This window comes from Colossoma macropomum, unplaced genomic scaffold (genome assembly GCF_904425465.1).
Source record: "Colossoma macropomum unplaced genomic scaffold, Colossoma_macropomum, whole genome shotgun sequence".
NCBI lineage: Eukaryota > Metazoa > Chordata > Actinopteri > Characiformes > Serrasalmidae > Colossoma > Colossoma macropomum.
Window position 1 is genome coordinate 17,216,468 of NW_023494786.1, and position 17,700 is coordinate 17,234,167.

Consider the following 17,700-nt stretch of genomic DNA (forward strand, 5'->3'; position numbering starts at 1 on the left):
AGCTCAGTCAATAATAAACCAGGCGATGAGACATCATGCCTTTTGAACCCGATGTGAAAACACTTTCAAGCTGCTGTGTAAATTTCCACCCTGATGAACGCCTCAAGAAAGCTTCTGTTGAAAAAATTGTGGAAATACTGGTTTCTCGTGACTAATGACCTGGTATGCAACTACGAGAGGAACCGACTAACAGCAACTATAGAGATCTTGCTGTGAAGCTTGAGTGTGAGATGATCTGGAATTTTCTTCACCATTTGGGCCAATGGAGCAGGGCCCCCTCAACGGGAAGCCACCACAGCTGTGAATGCTCAGTGCTGCCTGTGTACACAGCCAGAGACTAGGTCAGCATCCTGCTGTGTGGAGTGAGCTACCAACACACTACATTCTGCTAAATTAGACACAAAACCATTTCATTTGAAAGAAGCCTTTATTTCAACTACAAAATGCAAAAACAAACAAAACAGAAAAAGTACATTCCTTTGACTACTTCAATTGCTACTATTGTGTACAGCATTATGTAAGAATTGTTTATTTGCGAAGGAGGAACAAGAAGTTGAACATTTTGAGCTTGAAATAAATTGACGACCACTACCTCATGCTATAGCAGCTGACTGTTTGAGAGTGCACTGAAGTTTGAACGCATTCCTCCTAGATACGTTGGAAAGAGAAGGCCTATTCTTACATAGCATTCTTTTACGAGCAGGAATAAAATAAAAAAAACAGCCATAAGACGTATGCATTAGATTTTCAAGTTTCAGCCAGATATAGACGGGAGCGAAGGAGGGAGAGGGAAAAAAATACTGAGTGCCAAATATGACAAAGAAACCAAGGTCTTTGGCATCAGCTTTAACGGTTACAATTGCAAGTTATTGCCAAGATTGTTTAACTGCAGATAAAGAAAAAGATTAAATGCAACCATTCCCCTTATACTGATCTCTCACTTTTCTTCACTTCCATCAGCTAAAACAGACTGAAAAACATTACACCAGATCCATCCACCCATACAATCGATGACTGCACAGCTAATAATGTTCCCATCATCTTATAGTGAATAAGCTCTGAGCCTCCATTTGAATTGTTACTCAAGCGAATCTAGGAGGTAGATGAGACAGGACAACCATCTCCACTGACACCATGCTAGCCCTGTTCAGACAGGAGAAGCTCAACAGAGGATTAAGATAAAATGCAGGAGCATTCTGACTCATGGCTAACAATTACTGTACATATAAATATGCAATAAATATAGGTAGGCAGGACCTTAATGGAAGCTTCAGTCTGCATGGAGGAGAGGGAACACATTCCTTCTTGTTAATAACTCATACCCTCATCCTTCTAGAACCTTCTAAACATGTGACATTCATGTCATTCAACTTAAGATTCACAGCACAAGAGAGAGCTATGCACAAAGCAACACAAGCATCCTTCAGTCTTAGACTCAGGAGGAAAACATGAAAAAAAAAGCAGATTTAGATATTTATATATATACACAAATGCACATAAAACATGACATGTCTTTACAAATTTCTGTACAGGTAAAAATACACAAATCGAAGAGGAAAAAAATATCCATGTATCCATGAGTTCACTACGTTTTCTTCTCAGGTTTTGCAGAGATGAATAGAAGGCTGTTGTTATTGAGGCAGCATTCGAGTGTGAACGTGAGCGTATGGAATTTTTTTCTACTAAAGAGGCACACAGAGGGGAGGCACTGCCTGCGTCCCTGATCTACTAAATGCACTCCTAAAAAGAGACACCAAACGCACTAAAAATCACACCCATCTACGTCTACAAAGACCATTCACTCCTTTTATTTATGACCAGATGAGCAACGGCACTTAAGGCCAGAGTTCCTTCCTCTGCTACCTCCCTAACTCAACTCACAGTACTGCCGGTGGTCACTTCTCTCAGATACTCCTAAGAGAAACCACCATTTCAGCTTTCATTATCAGCTATTCACATCTCCTGACAGAAAGGGGAGATTCCAACTGTCTTCTGTTCTTTAGAGTTGCATTGTAAGGTTTCGTACAAGAGGTTGTGCTGGAAAAAAAAGGAAGATGAAAGAACAAAAAGTTTAAAAAGTGACACTGATAAGGCTGTCTAAAGGCCACTGCCTGATATGGGTGAGGGTGCAGCTATCTTGGCAGAAAAAAAAAAAGTACTGAGAGGCAAATCTGCAAGCAGTAATAATACTTAAAAAAAATAAATACAAAACAATGACCTCATTAAGCACAGCATGAGGTCTGTGTGAACAGAAGAAACCTTTTTTTCTTTTTTCTGTTTTTTCTCAGTCTTTTTTTTTGGTTCATTTTCCTTTTTGTTTTTTTTTTCTTTCTTCTTAGAAATAATGTCTCATTGGTTTGTCATTGCGCAGTCTCATGCTCACTGGTGCACAGGGCTACAGGCTCCTGTAGGCCAAGTAATCCTGCATACACTGAGGGATGGACAGCGTGTAGACCTGCTGCGTGGTCAGTACTCTCCGCAGTGCCATGCGACACAGATGCTGCAGGCTGGCAATGCTGCGCGGACATGACCAGAAATGCACACTGCCATCACGCGAACTGAAAAAGAAAGAGAGAGATTTAAATAAAGCCTAGCATTCATACATAAAGAAGTTTAGAGTACAATTAACAGGGCGTGCATAATAGAAAAAGCTATCATAAACGTTATATGTTATAAATCATGGTGAAACTAAATCAGAGTGCCTTCAGCTTGAACTGGGACCGAATGTGGGCTGACTATAAAAGCAGACATCCAGAAAGTTTAGGAGCATTCTCACACTTTTGCTTCTGTAAAGAGCCCGCAGCAAAAATGCGACAGCCCGCTAGAACAGTAGTCCCACATACTGTACAAAAGCCACAGAACCAGTCTGATCATTATTTTTCCTCAAGGTTTTGATAAAGTTGTCAAGTTTAAGGCGAACAACATTTCATATGGAATTTCGTTTTAATTACGACATATGCATACTTATGATTAATATTTTACTTGTGCTAATATAAACATTAAAAACTAATTGATACACAATATTTAATTAACCATGTCTAAATTTTAATAATAACACCTGTGGAAATAAGTTCTATTCAATTTCTATTAATTTGTAAAATGTTATATTCAGTAAATAAACAGTAACATTAAATTATGCAATTAAATTATGCAAAAGTGTGTTCTCTGTAGCAGATGTGTGCCTAGCTTCACTTAGAAAATCAAGAAAACATGTCATTTGTTGGGGGCCCCAAACTTCTGCATATGACTGCATATGTTCTGCTAAAACACATGATTATTAAATCAGATATCCGTTACTTGAAAATGGGAAGGAAAGAAAAGGAAAATGCTTGCTGAGCAACTGACTAATTTTGAAAATGAGAAGAATCTTAGAAACTCACCCAGCAGCTAAAATGCTTCCGTCCGTGGAGAAGGCACAGCAGAGACCATTAGTGAGCGATGCAATGGCCTGGGGAGACTTTTCATCTATGCTCCAGAATCTCACCAATCTGAAGAAAGGACACAGCAGACCATAGTGAGATTTACCTAATTAAAGTCTGTATCTTCAACCACTTCAGCTAGAAACAAAACAGCGACTAGCTGCTACTATGCCCTGGACTTGGGGGCTGCACCAGAATCTGGGCCAAACTTTAAAAACAGAAATGGGAAACAGTCGAGATTTTCTTAGTGCATCATGAACCACGCAAAAGAAGCGTCAAGCCCAGATAAGGTCATGAGTATCTTGTCATTGGGCTTGTACTGTTTTAGGCCTTGAGTGCATGTAAACTTCATATTAGTAGCTACACCACAAGGTCACTGCTCTGCCTTTTGTCTGTCATACATCTTGCACAAAATGATCGCTCTCTTTCTGCCAGCCAAATCTGAGCCTCGCCACAGGCCCCTACCCCTCAATATACGATAAGCCCCTCCTCAGCAACCAGCCAATCAAAAGAAGGAGTGCAAGCAGAGCTGAGGCAGAGACAGGCAGAGTCTGGGCACCTCTTAGTGATTAATGGTAGTCATGTGAGGAACATGTGCTCTTTCCCAGGGGTGAGGCCCAGCAACAAAAACGCTTAATAACAAACTCCTTCCCTGCTCAGTTAACACTTAAAACACTGTCATCATTACAGAGCTTATGGTGCTTCCAAAATTAAAGACTAATAGTGCTGGTCATGAAAAATGACAAACCAAAAGAAAAATGTGTTCTATAACTCTACTGTGAGGTTATGCAGTTAGCTAGTGTTCTCTTACCGGTCATCAGTAATGCTAGCAATATGCTGGCCATCATGACAGAAAGCCACGGAGCGAACCCAGCGGTCATTCGCTCCCCCAGCAAATATGGGAGAGGGAGGAGGAAAGAGGTGCCTGCAAGAGAAAGATGAAGAAATGTGAGCAGCAGGAATGGGGAATAAAGGGCACAATACAAGACAACATGCAATAATCTGCAATCTTTTATGTCTTTTTCCTTTTTTTTTTTTTTAAATGACTACTTTCTTGTTGCTTTTATGTTCTTCGTCTGCATTTATGAAACCTCTCAGAGTAGCAGTGCTGATGTAGGATCTGTGCATGTCATTAAAGTCATAGTAAATAAGATAGGAATTTGATTCTAGATCAGCACTCCTCCTACAAGAATGTTCTTGAATTCTGCCCTTGTGTGATGTTATATTTATCATAATCTCTTTTTGTTTTCAACCCTCTGTAAGGCACTTTCAACTGAATTATATGTTAATGATTTTTATTATGTAATATTATATTATTATTATTATTATTATTATTATTATTATATTATTACCCCAGCTCCAGCAACACAGTGCCCATGTGAGGGTCCCACACTATGACGCGGGTGTCGTAGGAAGCTGTGGCCAGTAGGGCTCCATCAGGAGAAAACTCACAGGACACCACATCATTATGGTGGCCCTCCAGCTTACGGATCATAGTATACTTATCCATGTTCCACAGGAAGACCTGTAAAGTAAAACAGGCTGGTTATAGCCCAGCATCCAAGGCCCACAGAGCACAGCATTTACATTAACCCAGACAAATTTGGTTTAAGGTAATTACAGAGACAATTAAGGTCAAATTAAGACATGATCAGTATATGCTCAGTGTCATTTTATCATTAAGCCATACAGCAAACAAAAGGAAAAACTTAGCACATGCCATTCAAACAGCAAGGCACTGTTAAAGTCAATGGACAATGAGCAGTCTTCACATTTCTAACTCTTTGAACACATACATACATACATACATATATATATATATATATATATATATATATATATATATATATATATATATATATATATATATATATATATGTACTGTCAACAAAATCACTGATAACTTCTACAATATATTCAAGATGTTTCCAGTCTTATGTTTATTACAAATACTACTAACAGTACAAGTTACTTTAAGGTATGTATAAATTACTGTACATACAAATATAATAAACAAATTTCTACAGTACAAACTACGAAACTAAGACTATACATTTCAATACAAATGTGTTTTAAGGATGACTACAAAAAGTGGTAAAAAAAAAATATATACAAAAATATAAATATATAAACAAATAGTAACTTAAGGTAACATAATGTTACTCCACTGGTATCCCCTTTCAGAGTTTTAGTTCACTTGAGTTTACAATAGGCTCGCACCGCGCCGGCGGAGGCCTACAAGGAGACAGACTGCAAGAGAAGAAAACATTTGATGGCCAAAAGGTTGACGCCTTTGGCAAACATATTACACAGCATTATGTGATAACTACAAACTCTTTAGATCATAATCTTCCATGTACTTTTCTACAGCTTATTTTGCTCCAGCACAATGTATGATAGTCAGAAACACAAAAAACCATTTGCAACAAATTATCTTGTTTTCCTAGAGCCCCTTTATACTTCTTTGCACTTTGATGGAATTCAATTCCTGGTTGACATTCAGTTCTACATACATTGTACTTGAGCAAAACTGTGCAATAGTATTACAACAGCTAGTTTCCAAACTACAACTGAGGCAGTATTGAGTTAGTGTGGGTGGTAAGGCTACTGAAACAGTGCATATAGGCTAATTTTTCCCTCCCTCTTAAACAGCACCATGAGATGAAAGGGCTTCAGTGTCCAAGATCGCAGCCTGTGCTTCAGTTTAGGAATAATTTGAACATTCTGCAGATGGAAGAATCAACGCTAATCTTTAGCAGCAGGGTCCATCTGGCTGCCAAGGAGTTAATAGCACCAGGCGCATGAGGAAGAAGCAGTGAAGTCTCTAGCACTTCTACATCTGCTGCTTGCACAGTTTGGGTAAGCTGAGGACAACAGTTCTGAGTCATTACAGAGAAAATAGTTTGGGCTATTCATGCTTCAACCATGGTTTTATTCACATCCAATTGTCTATGCTGCCACCTTTATACAGGCAGCAGTGCACTAAGCAACAGCTGCCCTTTGACCATTTCTGAGGCAACTGGGAACAAATCTTACATCATGTTTTTTTCAGAAGTTAATGTCCTCCATTTTTCTGCAGAGCAGCTCTAACAAAGGCAGACATTATCAAACTGCAGACAGTCTGACGAGGCACAAAGAGCCCTTTCATTCTCCACAGATGCCGACAATACTTTAAGCCCTGCGCAGCTAACTCTGTTACAAAAAAAAACAAAAAAAACAAACAAAAAAAAGGTCTGAACTCTGCTTCCCAAAGAGAGAGCATACCAGCAGCGGACCACCACGGCCCACGAATCCGTGAGCGCCATGAGCTAGGGCACTAATGAGAGACTATTAATGAGGGCCTGTTCTCTACTACCTGACTCCTACACATACAACAGGACCAATGGGGGGTCTGCTCGAACTGCCTGATGGGGAGGAATTAAAAAGGAGGGAAAGATGTGCAGGTGATGGAAATGCTACTAAATATTAGGGCCCGAACGATATATTGTTTGGTTGATAATATTGGCCGATATTGTGGTCCCACCGAATTATAGGTACTAGCAAAAAAGTCTGATGATAAAGCAGATATTAAACAGCCTGTTTTATATTTTTTTTCATCCCAAGATTTGAGATGCTTGGACAACATGAGATATATTAAGAGACTGCATAACAGCTGTTTTAGAAACTCCTACGCCAATAGTCATTTCTCAGCACAGCAATGCAGGCTGAAGTGGTAAATTTGAACACAAAACACAAACAGTGCACCCACTGTTGAACTTAAGCCTGGTTCATTTAACCTTATTAAATTACACTGTCCAGTGTTTTTATTCATTTGCATTTTTAGCTCCTTAAATTTGGTATCATAAAACTTTCATATCGGTTGGGCCCTCCAAAAAGTAAAAAGATAAAAAAGACCAAAGGGTGGGGATGAAATAGGGAGGAAGGGGGAGGAGAATTTTTTTCTGCCATATAAGCCAACTCTTCTGCTCTTAGATAGACTGAAGAATTAAAATAAAGGAGTATGAACTGCGACAGCAGAGGTAGACAGACATGGAGCAGCACCTACGTACAGGAAGCCCCTGCGGACAGGAGCATGGAAGCCCCTGGGGCGCGGGCACGGGCACATGAGCGTCCAGCAGGGGCCGCGATGGCAGCCGTGCCCTGCGTACTCCGCACCGGCTGCTCTATGTCAGCGCGGCACTTCCCCTCAATACCATTCACACACAGAGTTCTGCCTCCACCTGGGACAGGGAAAGCAAGACACTTATGGACACACACAACCGCACAGTACAACGACTGCAGTCTGCTCAGCGGAGGAGAGCTAGCTAGCGCCAGAAACGGCAGAAATATCAGCTGTTGAGGTCAGCACTGCTTTCTTATACTGTCTTGTTTCTTTTTCTTTCTTTTATTTTTAATTTAATTTGTCATTTGTTTGGTTGTTTCTCTGTAAGAATTACAAATGCCATAAAGGCTCAAAAATCTATAAATTTAGACCAAAATTTATTGCCAACTATTAACTCAAGTCAAAAGTTGTTGGAAACTGTCTTTTTTGTCTCATAGCTCTTAAAGATGGTTTAAATAAAACTAGCATGTGACTAGCATTCTATTTAGCTCCATAGAAATGAATAACTTCTATAGGCGTCGCCATGGATAAAGTGACTTTATGATGCAATGATGCTATAACAGTATGGAGGAATCTTAAGAAGAGGGACACCAGGTCCACTGCAAAGCCATGGCACTTCTCCAAATTCTATATTTCACATGCACACTGTCAGTCACACAACTATTTGAACAAATGAAAACAAAAAAAAAAATATATGCACCAATACTGAAACTATAGGCAGGGTTGTAGCAGCAGATCATGACACCGAGCATTATGTGATGAGGATTCACTTCATAATCTCATTGATTGGTCAATTGAAAAACTAGTCACAGGCAATAACACACAAGCAGCTCATACAAGTCTGAATAGACATAAACAATGGGGTACATACCGCTTTGCCGGCGCCCACCGAGCACAGCACCGATGAGTCCGGTGAGAAGGCGCTGCAATAGACCCAGTTCTGATGGCCCCGCAGCACTTTCACCATGTTACCTGCAACAGGCAAACAAAACTGCATCAAGAACAGTGGCCTGGCTTTGGTAGTGCATTTAAGGGCATGGTTCAGGTACTAATGATAATGCTAACGTTGTTAACAATGAAGAGCCTCTAATTAGCATTATGAAAATTGCACTGGGCTAACTGTGGTGTCTACTGGTTTATTGTTAGCAATGTTAGAATACATGGATGAGCTGTTTTTTTTTTGTTTTGTTTTTTTTCAGCGGTATCTATTTGATGTATATTTTATGAAAATGTTATTGAAAATCAATCCCAATAACATGTCTTTTTTAATATATATTTCTAAATCTCCATAGTGTCCCTGCAAACCGTAGATACAACCTTGATGTTTTCTGTTTGCCTAAACTGTGAATACAAACAGATTTGATGGCCTTGGAGAAACAGTTTAATACACTTAACCAGAGAACATTCCTAATAGGCGCAGTGGGTCTCGTGGTGCCCGTGCTGAATTAGAGCTATGTAGCTAGCTTAACCTCAGCCAACTGTCTATTGCAAAAAAAACAGGAAGACACATAGCAAGGGCCTTCTGAACTAGATCTGAACTCGATATGAAATATGGTGACGTGCGCTTGAGTAGGTGGAAAGGCTCTGAAGCATTGCAGGAAAAGGAGGATGTAACAAACATTCCACTGAATATTCTAACACAGGCTTGCTGAACTGTGGGTGTTTCTGAAATTCTGCAGTACTAGACCTGATCAAATCACAATTCTGAAACGGATGATCTTGCCAGGAAATGGACTCGACTACCTTGCCAATGTTGAAGCTAAACAGTATTTTCCAAGTTCTCTCAAGAATACAGTCTGGAACAAACAGTTTTGGATTAAGAGGTTGTTTTTTTTCCCCCTCACCATCGTCCTTGAGGTCCCAGACACGTAGTGTCTTGTCTCTGGAAGCAGAGACCAGCACAAGGCTGCCATCCGGCGCAAACGTTAGGTCTCGCACAATGTCTGTGTGATCCATCAAGTTCAGCAAAAGTTTTCCTAGACAGATGCAAACAAAGTGGCAATGAGAAACAGAACAGAAAAACAGAAAAAAACAAAGCTCACTGTTGCCAAGTAACTGCTGGTCAAGCAGCGTTCATTGGACAAAGTCCACATCAATCAATTATAACTACGTCAAGGAAAGCCTTAAAATCAACATTTTCAGAACACAGTATTTGAGGAATGGCATCGGCTGATTTCTGGACCAAAAGCAGCCTAGCAAAAAGGCTGAAGAGAACAGGTTTTGAAGAGACTTTTTCCATATGAGGGAACAATAAAAAGCTGTTATCGTAAAAGCTGACCTCCAGTGAGTGAATAGTAGCTTATTAACCGGAGAATAGGTCATTTACAGAGCTAAGCCTTTTCTCAAAGCATGGAACTGAATAGCCTTGAGGGATATAGAAATACAATGAGTGCAACCTGTCAAGCTAATTCACATTAAAACCCTACAATTTAGCTTCAGCTTAGGTAACAGTGTTTATTCATTTTCTGACAGGCATGAAAAAGGATCTTCAGCCCTCCTAGCAAGTTTCAGTTGAATGACACAAGTACTGTCAACTCTTCAACTCAACACTATCTGATTTCTGAAATGTACAACAAAAACAGGCTAAGTTTGGAGAGAGGAATGAAGCACCCTGAGATAAGGCAGAGTGTGTGCAGTGAAGCTTCAGGGCAGTGTAACTCTACAGAGAGATAAAGAGGAGGCGGTGTACTTAACTCAGCTGTGGACAGCCAATAGCAGTTCAGTTTTGGGGCCTACCCATTTAACGTAATCTGCCCACCAATGAGCATACTGTGCAGCTGGCAGGTCATAAATAATGAGGCCAGAAAAAGATGTAATTTCTGAGCTCAACCTCCACCCTCTGCACACAGAAAACTGGTTCTACAGTCAACACCGGGTTGTAGCGCTTCTCCTGATACAATCGCCGTAGAACATTTAAACCAAGGAATCCATCAAAACACATACATAGCAGCACAAAAAAAAACAAAAAAAACAGCCAAACTAACTGAAAAACAGGCAACATTGCTGAAAGACTTTTAGATTTGGCAAAGCTGTCTCTGAAGGGCTGCAACTGTTAAGGCCACTCAGCGCTGAGGGAGATAAACTGATATGCTCTAGACGTGCTGAATACTCCTGAACAGATTTACCAGAACACCATGTGTAACAGAGAGCTTGAAGGCCAATGCCATTAAGGTTTGCCAAGAGATAAAAAAGGAGACAGAAGCCAAACCTAAAATGAGAAGACATGCTAGAACCCATCACGTAAACATGTTACATAACCCAGTAAAGAGGGAGGACGGAATTATAATGACCTTATTTCACTTCTGTTAAATCCAGGGAAGGGGAATTTTTACATTTTCATTTTAGGACAGAACGAGCAATGAAAGAAAACAGTGTCTTATAATAAACGGCTACTATTTCTCAGTTTCACTCTTCTGGTGAGGGAAAGGTTGAGGTCTGGAATGCAGCACATGACTCACTACAGTACTGTAAAACCTATTAGGAGGTAATGCCAATCTCCAACGGAACATCTGAACGTTTCCAAACTAAGATAGGATTAAACAGAGTCCAAAAAGCACTGACTGCTCACTGGTTACTAGGGCCTGACTGATATATTGGTTGGTCAACGATATTAAGGTCCTGCAGATTTACTGCTATTGGCAATAAAGCACTGATAATTAGTGGATTGTCTTATATTATAAATTTTTTTTTTTACATTTGAAGATTTCTTGTTTACATGCCATTCTGTTTAAAGACTACCTACTACTATAGCAATACAGGCTGAACTGGTAAAACACAAAGTCCTATGATTGATAAAATACCAAAACATGTCAAATCAATAAAAAGATTTTATGAAGAGAATTGATTATGTAAGACTAGGGGAGAGCAAGTTAAAAATACACATTACAGTGGAATATTGGAAATGTCTTGAAAAACAAAGAAGGGAAAACAAGAGGTAATTGACAGAAACCACAATTAATCAATTCTAGACTCTTTTGGTCTTATATTTACATTATTTAAAGTGCCCATGCCCAGGAAAACTGAATTTACCTCAGTTTTATCAAGTAAAAGTCTGATGTAGTATGTAAACATTGTCAAAGGTTTCAAAATATACCATTCACTTTCCAGTCTATATATGAAAACTAAGCTGCAAAAACAGCCTGTTTTCTAGTTGTCAGAACAGAGATAATTTACAGACCTTTAAATACTAAGTGATAAAGTTGGAAAATGGTTCTATATATATATATATATATATATATATATATATATATATATATATATATATATATACACACACACACACACACACGTCATAACAGTCAGGCAAACATTGTTTAGGGTATAAAAACTAATAGAGCATAAAAACAAAATCTAAAACTCAAATTACTAAATATAAAATAATATTTGCTGATATTACTAGTCAGAATTTTAGCTCCTTAAAATTTGTATTGGTGACAAAATTTTCATTTTTGCTTGGGGCCCTACTGTTTACATCGTAAGAGAAACCCTTACCTGTATATGCATCCCAGATTTTGATGCGGCCATTGTTGAGACCTGTGGCCAGCAGCAGCTGGTCTTGGCCAAATTTGAAGCGGTGCCACTCGATGTTCACACATCGGCTCTGCTTCTCAGGGACGGAGGAGCCAAAAGCCAGCCCCCAGACAATGTCACCACAGTCAATGGTGTGTTCTCTGGGCTCCCCGGGCACCAGGGTGCCCTCGCTGCCCTGACGAGACAACCGCCTGGGCCCAGCCCCATTTATCCGCTCCTCCTTCCTCATAGAGCTGCGAGAGGGATACAGGGTCGAGAGGGAGCAGAAGAGTGAAAGGGAAACAGATGATGTTTAAGTGATCAGAATAAGGAGCAGGACTCTGTTTGCTCCAAGGTGATGCTGCCCTTATGATAAGAAATAGTAGGTCATAGCTGCTTCATGTAAGGTAATATGTCTAAATTTTTACCATGGTACACTTTATTGTATTTACTGCAGGAAAAAAATACTACACATCTGTAATGCCTGCTCCTCAAGGGCCTGGCTTAAAGCAAATAAAAGCCACGTCATCATAGCTAACCCAGCTGCGCATCAGTATCCTGGCAAGAAAGTCTTGCCAAGTTTGTGATGAACATGCAGTATTCTTTTGGGCACAAAGCAGGCAGATGTACAATGTTTAGCTTCCATAATTAAAGATTCATAACAGACTGTTATTAAATCTCACACATGGGTCACTTTTGCCTCTAGTGCATTTCGGGGGTTTGGGGGGGGCAGGCCCCTAACAACAGAATCTGTAGATTCACACTGTCGAGTGAGAATCTGAGTTTTGAGTGAGTACACTCCAATGTACATTTCTTGCTCAAAGAAGGTCATTTTTATTAAGGTTACTGGTTCTGTTGCATGCACTGTTCACCTCAAAGTGCATTTAGCTGCTGTTTGTGTTGTTTCTCATTTTTGCACAGCTTAACTACCCAAAGACTGTACATAAAAGCAGCCTTCAGACAGATTTATAGCCAAGTGCTATACAAATATAATGCACAGCTTCTGTTTAAAAAAAAAGTAGGGAAGTTGCTGAGGAGTTGCAACAGCTGGGTTGATGCATCATGAATGATACACCTTAAGTTTTCTAAAAGTGCTAATGAAGTTTCAGTGATCACAGACTCCAGATTAAACTCAACTAGTCCAGTTCAAAATTCAGGAATGTCACAAGAGGCTATTGTGCAGCAAAAGGGCATATGCTGCAGAAAAGCAGCTGATAATACGTGCCACGTGTGCTTGGCAGCCAGTAATGGAACAGTAGCTTCTTTGTGTTTTCACTGAGCATATTCACTTCCTGTATGGTTCAAGGCCAGATAACTTAACAAATACACAGTTTTGCCTGGGTAAGAGTTTAGCAGCACCAACCAAATGCCTTCTGTAGCTCAATTGACATAATATCTTTCTCTGTTAAACATAATGAGGTCTAGAAAGCATTTTGTTCACTAAAAGAGGAGTATGCTCCTTATAACACTAGTTCCAGAAGTCTCTAAAGCTTTCACATGTACGTCAAAAACTGTTCTGATAAGCCAAGTAAATTATAACACTCAATAAAACAACCCTGAAAATCTGACTGCCTGCATACTAGTTGTATATTATACACTGAATTACAGTTCAAACTTTTATAGCTCCTACGGTATACCTTTCTTTTACTGCATTTAACATTGCAGACTGACTGTTTTCCTTTGCGCTAAAAAATTACTCAATAACTGTAATTCCCTTTGATAAAGATTTACTAGAATTCACTGATGGTTAGCTTTGTGTTAAACCAATCACTATGCACTAAAGTAAGCACTCGCATGGTCAAACAGCCTGAGAATGATGGCATATTTGGTAGTAAAGGAACTTTTTAGAGCCAGTATGCAACTGTTAAAAACTGCTAAAATGAAAGAAAACCTTAGTGACTTAACGAGTAAGTTGATGACCCAAGTTAGATGGAAGATTTGTAAATAACTGGGCGCACTCTACTTCAGTTATAACCTGTGGTTCATGAAAGTTTATTCAGAGGCTTAACAAAGAACAGAAAACTGCCAACTCAAACAAACACAGCCAAGAGCACTTTAACCTCAAGTATTTAGACACAAGACAGAGGAATGAACCCAATTTTAGCTCAGGACAATGGGTATTCTGGTAAGTGTACAATTTCTTGAATGACTACAGATAAAGTGCAGTTTAACTGCAGAACTCAGCACTACAGAAAGAACATGGGCACTGTGGGTATATGAAAAAGTTGCATGTACTCACAAGTTTGTTATGCATTTTGACCACGGTACAAGCCTCACGATGCGATGCCCTTGAGACCAAGCGAAATAGGAACCATCAGGTGCAAAAGCTACAGTCCACGTCTCCCGTCCTGACTTCTGGTCAAAGGGAGCAACAGGAGCTAAAAGTTCTCCAATGAACTTAGCTTTACCTTGAAGGGGAGACACAGTAAATGACAAATTCCTGTGGTCTTCAACAAAATTCTCAGAGATTCTCATCCTTATCTAGGATCTGTTTTCCCTTTTTTCCCACATTTCTGAGAAGAAGGGGGAAGTTTGAACCAAAAAATAAGCCCAAGGAGAAGCTAACATGGAGAGATGTTTCAGAAATAACAAATAATACAATGAAGCAAAAGAAACATCTTGATTTTTTTCACCTACTTCTTCATCAATTTCACAAATTTTCCTTACATTAATTCAATATTTAATAAGTAAACAAACTCATTCAGAGTGGTTTAATGTCAAATGCTCCGTTCTAGACAAACTCGTAGAATCCGAATTGTTTACAGTGGTGGTGATAGGAACCAGACGTCCGAAGAATTAGTCCGTCTGAAAGCTACGGCAGCACAGAAAGCTACTATATGAAATAAGTAACTACAATACTCTGCCTGATGACTAAGACGTTGTTCTACGATAGTTTTGCAATTAAACCAATCCATTTATGGCTAAGTGGTACATGCAGGGCACTGTGGGTCAAGAAAGTCAACAAAGAAAACATTTGTTTCATATTTTCAATGTAAACGATTACATTTTAAACAATGAAAAGTCACGTGAAGGCTCAGTGGTCATTTTGAATAAGAAATAAGATGGTTATATTTGTGTTACAGACATCGTGAATCCTGGTTCCCATCACCACCACTGTAAAGAAATCAAAGTAGGTACATTTCTCTACAATTAACCATTTCATGTCAGACCACTCAATGAGTTCGTTTACATTTCAGCGGCAGACTAATGCAGACGTACTATCACTATGCTTTAATCGGCAGAGTTCCCCTTTAACCCTGAAATGCCGTCGCTTTGAATCTGACTCTTCTGGCGCAGGTCTTACAGAGCTAGTTTAAAGGATGTTGACTCGGAAACGTCCGAGCCAAATTTCACACAATAACAAAAGCATAATCTGAGGTCAATTATTAAAGATAACGCAACGGACCCACTTATCAAAGTTAGCTAATGATTATCCGTTACTGTGTTGGTAAATACGTGTGAGTCATCCTGGCGCAGTCCCGCCCAGAGCAGACTAAGGTTAACGATAGTTACACTCGGAAGTGGCGAATGCGAGTGGGGGGATGGAGCAGAAATGGAGCAGAAATGGAGCAGGCGGTCGTAGTTCAATCCAGGATGGGCGTGTGTGCTGAAAAGAGTATGTAAACTTAGCCAATGAAGCCAAAAACCTGAATACGTATTTTAAACTCACATTAAAATGGACGGATTAGCTTTAAGATACGTGGGTAGCCAGCGTCAAAAGCGTCTCCACCTCCTCCAGTAGAGTTAACGTACAGTGTAGGTTTAAAAAATGTAAACAGACGAAGACAAACAAATAACGTTAACAGTGTGTACACAGAAGTAAAACTGAACCCCACTTAACAAAAAACGACAGAAAATGTCTAAATTCTGAGTTTGTAATTTAGCTAACCTAGCTAGCCAGCCCCTTCCCCCTATCCAAGCCGTAGACCACAACCTGCCCCCCCCCCCGCCAAAAAAAAGACAAAAAACAGTAAATAAAGTAGAACTCACCTATTTCATTTTCGTTGACAAAATCTGGGAAGCTTGCCATCTAAATAGAAACGAGTCTCTTTAAACCACGCCTTTGTATGTTAACGAACTGAAGTGTTTCAAACGGATGGGTTCGGACAGGCAAGGCGAGTGAAAATCTGTGGAATGCGTGAGGACGCACGTAGGCGCTGCGTTAGCTAGGTTAGTGCTCAGCTCAGAGTCCGGCCAACGCAGACATACATTCCAAAAAACGAGCAAAACAACAGTAGTCTTTTACTAAAAAAACAATACCGCTGTCACTTAACACAAAACGCTTCCACTAACGTTGACTAGGGCGAAAAGGGACGAACTCAACGACAAAAACGAAGAAGTGTTTCTCGGAGCCTGGTCCGCGCTGCCGTCTACGCCTGTATACACTGTATTCTAATGGCCGCGGCTGGTCTCCAGGCACTTCACACTCGGGCCAATGGGCGGGCTATGACCGACACGTCATCACAGTTGCCATGCCGACGCGGCTGCTCCTCCCTCTGATTCGTGCGTAAGTCGCTCTACTGAGCCTGTGATTGGCTGAGCGGCGAGGGACCTCAATGAATACAGGTTATTGTGCGTCTATGTATTTCATAGCGATTACGTGAATGTTTTTTTTTGCGAAGAAGAAAACGCTTAATTCTGAAGGGAAAATTCGTAAATGATGATTTTCCCTCGCTTATGTCAGCGTCTTATCAAAATTCAGTGAGGCATCCACCTAGAGAAAAATACAGAACCCTAATCTTCTACTATAACATGAAACGTCCTGTTTTCAGCCAAGAAATACGATTTTAGCAGGTGTCAATGTGCTACACAGCGTGTAACGTGAAATAACATGTATAGTGAGCTCATATTTTTTGTCTGTGGTATTTTATACGTTGTTCTGAATTTGTGCTCCAGCATTTATTTTATTGCGACAGTGATAAAACCACGCCATCAGGCATTTATCCAAGAAATATTTCACATTTGCACCCATTCATTCCATTTTTGTAACCAGCCCTGCTCAATATATGCAATATATAATATCAATATAACAAAAATCGAAGTAATGGAAGTCTGTGTCACCGAAACACGTCTCGATGAACTATTCCTTTAAAACCTGGACACATAAAGAGGCCTCAAATCTACATGTAGACTTTTTTTTTTTAAACAACGAATCAACTATAACTTCAACGAAAAAATTAAAATATTCCCTAAAATTATTATTTGCAAATTAATACAGTGGGTCACACGCCAAAAAAAATTCCAAATATATATATATATTTTGCAGCTTTATTTAGTATTTTCTTTTTTCAAATTGTGATGAGAAAATAACCTGGTCTATAAAATACTAATGATATGCACACCATGTAAATCACCGGCTACAAGGCCAAAAGACTTGAGAATCGTAAAGCTAGAATATTTAGAAATAAAATATATATTTTGAAACTAAACCTAAAACCTGAATGAAGTAAAATTAAACTTTCACAGAAAAAAGGAAAATAATGTAGAACAAAAATAAATTGTATTAAAAACACAAAACGATTTTAAACTTGGTCAGCATGGTACTAAAACACACACATGGAAATACACTGGTTTAAAGCCTGATGACTAATGAAATAAAAGCAGTGAAAGTGAAGCTGGGTTGGGCTTTTCACTGGTCTCATTTGCTAATGATAAGATTACACTGCCCCC

General features: G+C 39.6%; 1 protein-coding gene across 2 annotated transcripts; it reads right to left on the reverse strand.

The window, feature by feature from the left end:
* Positions 1 to 408: 408 nt before the first annotated feature.
* On the reverse strand, positions 409 to 16,419 carry wsb1 (WD repeat and SOCS box containing 1). 2 transcript variants are annotated; one of them, XM_036562612.1, is made up of 9 exons: positions 16,021 to 16,419; positions 14,270 to 14,438; positions 12,013 to 12,284; positions 9,366 to 9,497; positions 8,393 to 8,493; positions 4,772 to 4,944; positions 4,231 to 4,344; positions 3,381 to 3,488; positions 409 to 2,558 (listed from the first exon to the last, which is right to left on the reverse strand). In XM_036562612.1, exons 1-9 carry the CDS (start codon positions 16,058 to 16,060, stop codon positions 2,396 to 2,398), a joined length of 1,272 nt encoding a protein of 423 aa, XP_036418505.1. In that variant the 5' UTR covers positions 16,061 to 16,419; the 3' UTR covers positions 409 to 2,395. The 2 variants fall into 2 exon arrangements, with proteins under 2 accessions (XP_036418505.1, XP_036418510.1); XM_036562617.1 differs by lacking the exon at positions 16,021 to 16,419 and adding an exon at positions 15,250 to 15,914.
* Positions 16,420 to 17,700: the final 1,281 nt, after the last annotated feature.

What these genes read in the sequence shown, in the direction of transcription:
- wsb1 (XM_036562612.1), bottom strand. Translation starts at nt 16,060, where the DNA reads ATGGCAAGCTTCCCAGATTTTGTCAACGAAAATGAAATAG. An exon ending in TCAAAATGCATAACAAACTT is followed by an intron (nt 12,285 to 14,269) that starts GTGAGTACATGC and finishes TCCCTCTCGCAG; the next exon opens with CTCTATGAGGAAGGAGGAGC. An exon ending in CGGTGGGCGCCGGCAAAGCG is followed by an intron (nt 4,945 to 8,392) that starts GTATGTACCCCA and finishes TTTACTTTACAG; the next exon opens with GTCTTCCTGTGGAACATGGA.